General features: G+C 38.7%; 1 protein-coding gene across 1 annotated transcript; it reads right to left on the bottom strand.

Moving 5' to 3' along the window:
* Positions 1–1,184: 1,184 nt before the first annotated feature.
* On the bottom strand, positions 1,185–4,063 carry nccrp1 (P1, F-box associated domain containing). The gene is made up of 6 exons (XM_019267822.2): positions 3,860–4,063; positions 2,725–2,805; positions 2,550–2,646; positions 2,364–2,459; positions 1,581–1,719; positions 1,185–1,499 (listed from the first exon to the last, which is right to left on the bottom strand). Exons 1-6 carry the CDS (start codon positions 3,999–4,001, stop codon positions 1,356–1,358), a joined length of 699 nt encoding a protein of 232 aa, XP_019123367.2. The 5' UTR covers positions 4,002–4,063; the 3' UTR covers positions 1,185–1,355.
* Positions 4,064–5,418: the final 1,355 nt, after the last annotated feature.

Raw genomic sequence — 5,418 nt, 5'->3', positions numbered from 1 at the left:
ACGGCCTCATTATAAAGGGCGCCTTGAAGTGACGTTTACTGTTAACACACTGAATGACAGCTGATGTTATTGTTATTGTCCAAATATTTCTGAAATGTTAAAATAGTGAATAGAAAGTATAAAATGTATTTCTTGGACTGATTTTAGGAAACAAATTTGGTCTGACTAAGTAAAAATGATACTTAATTCAAAACCATAACAGAAACAATCAAATAATAGGTAAGGTTGATAGAATCCTGCAGAAATCATATTATATTTTTTGGTACCAAGGTTTAAGGAGAATGGTCGATAAAACAGTACACACTTCCTGTATCCTTAGTTGTAAATATCATGTGGATGGATGAAGGCAGATTGTTGTTCCAGAGATGCTTCATAAAGTTATTCAAGTTTTAGTTACAAATTATCTTTGGTGTCATAGGACAGACCAATTCAACGCCGGCAGACAAAAGAAATATTTGTGTTGAGTTTGTTGCTGATAAGACAGAGACAGGTCTTGAACTAAAGTTCATTTTCTCCTGATTAGTTTGTCTGAAAAACTTCATTTTAATGTCAGAATATTTGGGCTTGTGAAAAATGAGTTCAATATTTACTTCAGTGACTGTGGGGCAAAAGAATCACTCATAATCTGAGTTTACGTTAACTTCTCCCATGCGATTACTGTACATGCTACCACACCCACTAAAGGTCACGGTAATCCCACTATAAATATTATAAAGCCACGGAATAAATCTTTATGAAAGGGTGTGAGAAACTAAAATGTGTTAGTTGGGAGCTAGAAAAGCTCACGTCTGCATTTGTTTGGTTTATGTTAACTTCTCCCAACAGACTCCGCCTAAACTCACCTGAGACAGGTACAGGAAGTCACTCTTCAGTCAGGTGTTTCCTTTATTAACCATTGCTGGTTTTTACTTCCTCCTCATAATGTTATCATTTCACAAAATAAGTAATTCCTTCCCACACTTTTGATTCATGAGTTCTGCATCATTTAGGACAGGATCACCTCCCACGGTAACATGAACTGGCCACTATCCATCACTCAAGAACCCGGCACTTACATTAGACAAAATATATTCATAAAAATGAAGAGTTAAAGTGTATAGACAGTGTTTATGTGGTATGTTATTCCGCCTTCATGCAGATTTTAGACAGATTTCACTGCTGGAAAGAAATAATGAACCATGAAATAAGACAAATGTGTTTGTTTTTTATTACTGCATAACCAGATTATTGTTATTTTGTAATTAAAAACCAACCCTGACAATCAGCATTAAAAAGATTGATGATTAGACACTTTGTAATGTTTAATTAAAATCCAAAGAGTGTGTTTTTCAGTAGGATTCAGATTAGATTAGAATTTAGCTGCTTTTGGTCGGTTTAACGATCACGGAGCTGTCGGCGAACACGGTGGAGAAGAAGTCATTCAAGAACACGTTCTTCAGCCGGTGCACAAAGTGGACGTATCTCACCCCGGGTCCATAACCAGAGAACACGTGTGACACCTACAGGCCGACACAGAGACGTGCAATGAGAAGCTGACTTTAAAACACAGGCGTGTGGCTGCAGCCGTCAGGGGGACTCACCTCCTTCCAGTTGTGTGAGTAAACGCTGCGATCCTCGGTGGGGTTGGCGGTATGCTCTGCGATCACTGTGCTTTTGTCTGCACCCAGTAACTTGACGTGCAGCTGATAGATGGAGTCATCCAGCTGACTCTCCTCATACCTAAAAATAAAAGACAGATGATCAGAATTTACCGAAAAATCCTAATAGAATTTAGTTTGGCAGTTTAATCATCGCTGGATCAAATACAGAAATATTTTCCCAGGAAATTAGTAAGACACCTTCAACTCTTTCGGAACCTCTAACAATTATTTATCTTAATGTATGAATTTAAAAAACATATAATACTATAAAAATACTCTGCTGAAATGTAAATGATGCATTAATGCATTTAATTAACATACACCCATGATTAGTTATGAGCTAAAATGTGACGTTAACTCGGTTGCAATCGTGGCTCTGTATGAGAAATATCATGAAGAGAAGCACAGATCAGGAGTTTAACGTTTAACACCAAATGTTGCGTTCAGGATCCAACAATAATCTTCAGATTGTCAGAATAAAGCTGCCTCCTATGTGAACTGTCTGTCATGCTGGTGGTACTTGGAGATGTGAATATTTTCTGAGGTGGCGTAACAAGTTTGAGGAACACTAATCTACACAAACACATGCCAGACACCCGCCCATGCAGAGACAGTGAAACATGTACTGCACATGATCTATCCATGTAGCAACCAAGCTGATAAGGCCGCGGTGATAAGTAATCACAGGGCTGGGAGGTAGGAGGTGGGTGCTCATCAACCCACCAGTCTTGGACGACTATTTCAGGCTGAAACTCATCCAGCAGCTCGTCCCACAGTCCCTCTGCCTTCAGGTCCACGACCTGCTCCATGGTGAACCAGCTGAGGACAAGATAGCAGACGAGAGTCACACGCTAATTATGTGGGATAAACTTTAAGTTGTACCCTGATGGGTTTTTTTTGATTACTCACCTGAACTGAGACAGTCCACAGATCGCAACACCTGGTGGGATGCCGCTGGTGTCATAGGGGAGGACTTCTACGCTTGTGGTCCAGCCGCAGAAGTCACCTAGAATTAAGACGAACGTTTACCTGATCTAACACTTTACAAAACTTTATTCATTTGTTTTCATTCGCTGTCTCTCACCATCAGGCTGAAAGCGTGGAGGTCCACCTCTCGGCACTTCAGGCAGCTCAGGCTCGGGTAGAGGGATGTTCTTGCTCAAACCTGAGAGAAATAAGACAATGTGATTCCTGTACGTGCTACCACACCCACTAAAGGTCATGGTAATCCCACTATAAATATTATAAAGCCACAGAATAAATCTTTGTGACAGGGTCACTGGGTGTGTCTCTGTGTGAGAAACTAAAACGTGTTAGTCAGGAGGTAGAAAAGCTCACGTCTGCATTTGTGTTCGGTGTCATAGAAGAATCCGACATTTCAACACTCTCTTTGTGTTAACGCCTAAAGTCACATAAATGTATTTAAGAAATGTTTCCAGGCACCTGCTCTTCTCACCCTGTGAGTCAGACTGGACCAAAATCTTCTATAATATCAAATAAATCCATAGATTATTGGTTTATAAAGAGATTTAACAAAATAAAAGCTTTTTTTAATCATCTGTACACACAGCTCTTAAAATCTGGGTTACTATCTTCCTATACACACTAAACATAATTACATTTTCCACCATTGTACTGGGTTTTCCACTCAGATCTCAGAGGCAAAGAAACTGATGACTGAACTACATCTGGATGAAGTGACACATTTACAACGCATGATGCACGACAACAAAACACTGTATAAATTTAGAGTTAACTAACACTTTGTCCATTCCTGTGCAAATATCTCTAGTGTAAATGAAGTCCTGTGGATCACTGTAACACACCGGAGTGGAGGATTGCATTGTACTTCCACAAACCGCTGGTCAGATTGCACAAAGCTGCTCGGTGATGTTCAACAGTAGGAAGCCTGCAGCTTCATGGCTCAGATTTACAACTTGTTACTTCAGTTTAACAGCACTACTGCCTATAGTACTAGTACCAAGTAGTTTTAGTTGGTAAAACACTTCAGGGTGAGTTAAGGAGTAAAATACTTTGAGATTATTGATGAATCACAGCTCATACTATAATAAATAAAGCGAAAATGTACATTAACACATGTATCAGCACTTAACTCCATTATATATCACTGATATTGAACTCTACTCCCTTCCCTGCATCAGCACTGTGAACTAAACCTGGATCAGTCACCATCACATGAGTCAGTGTTGTGGTTGTACCGTGCGGAGAGGGGTTCTTCAGGAAGTTTCTCCCCAGTGGCTTGGCTTCGTACACGGACTTCCAGTCCAGGCCGTCCGGCATCGGTGCGCCCTGCAGGCTCCATTCATCCGCACACTTCTTCTTCCATTCAGCTGCAGACATGGTGCGACCAGATACTGACTGGTGATCTGACACTGAGTCCACATAGATGTAGGAAGTGTGTTTGGACTTTCCAGCGCTGTGTAACCAACGCCCACACCCCGGAGCTGCAGTGACAAGGCAGCGCAGGCTGCTCTTAAAGTCACAGAGTTTGATAATGCTCCAATACAGGCTGATAGAAAAATTATATTAAATCAATAAACTGAACAAGTAGAGACAGCTGTTTGTAGTCTGTGCTGTCTTCCGTTTGTATCCTGTTTGTGCACCGCGTTACATTATAATTTATATTATAATTATACTGTGAGGATGAGTGTCTGATGAATTATGGAGCCCTGAAACTGACACAAAGCAGAAAAAAAGTTATTGGACAAGTCAGAAAATATAATTCAGGATCAAATGTATCAATAGATAATTACTTAAATAATTAAAACAAATATTAATTCGTTCAATTTATTTTATTTTTTATTTGTTGTGTTATTTATATAGTGCCATATCATAACAAAAGTTATCTCATGACACTTTTCATGCAGAGCAGGTCTAGACTCTTTAGAGAGAGATAAAGATACTTTGTCCTTAATCTCCAGTTAGTTTGTTTTGTACATGAATCAGAACATAAACTACATACAAACTATATTTTACTCTTCTGTTTATTTTTCAGTAGCTCACTTAAATGATTAGATTTGATCTATTTTTTATCTACTTCCTCATAATTTGATTTTAGGTTATGAGATAAGGTTTTATTTATTTTATTTTTATTTATTTATATTTATTTATTGTCTGATAATCTTGTCTGTCGTTTCTGTATGGTTCTCCAGATAAACGTGATAACTAAACTAAAATAAATAAATAAATAAAAAATAAATAAATAAATATCAAAGCAGGAGATAAATGAAGAAATAACAAAATGTAAAATAATGACTTTATATGTTGTACTTTTTTAATAGTATCATCGGGGTAATCAATCAATTAAATGAATATAATGAATCACTGATTGAGTCTATAAGTATTCCAGGTGCAGACAGAGCACACCTTTGAACAATAAACTCATATTTCACAGTTTTATGACTCAGCTCTGGCAGCCCGTCTCTAGGCTGCTATTGTTTCTTTCTGCAGCACTTTGCCCCCATATGATCTCTCCATGGTTACAGGTATATGCAGACACACTGCTGCTCGACCTTTGCACTCTTTAGATGGATATATTATACATTATATACATTCAGTCTTGCTTTGATTACCTTCTTCACATCACACATGCCTTTAAGAAGAAGGTGTGGCCCACTATCAGGCAAGTTCAGCAGAGTACCCCCAGCTTCACCTGCTGAAATGAACAATCTAACTAAAGTGGAAGAAGTGCAGCAACATACTGTGTCACATTATTAAACCTCCACCTCCACCTCCTGGCCTGCTTCCTCCAAGTTCA

The sequence above is a fragment of the Larimichthys crocea genome, chromosome XXII, assembly GCF_000972845.2.
Source record: "Larimichthys crocea isolate SSNF chromosome XXII, L_crocea_2.0, whole genome shotgun sequence".
NCBI classification, from domain to species: domain Eukaryota; kingdom Metazoa; phylum Chordata; class Actinopteri; family Sciaenidae; genus Larimichthys; species Larimichthys crocea.
The sequence above is the reverse complement of the archived record's forward strand: the minus strand, read 5'-3'. Positions and strand labels throughout refer to the sequence as shown.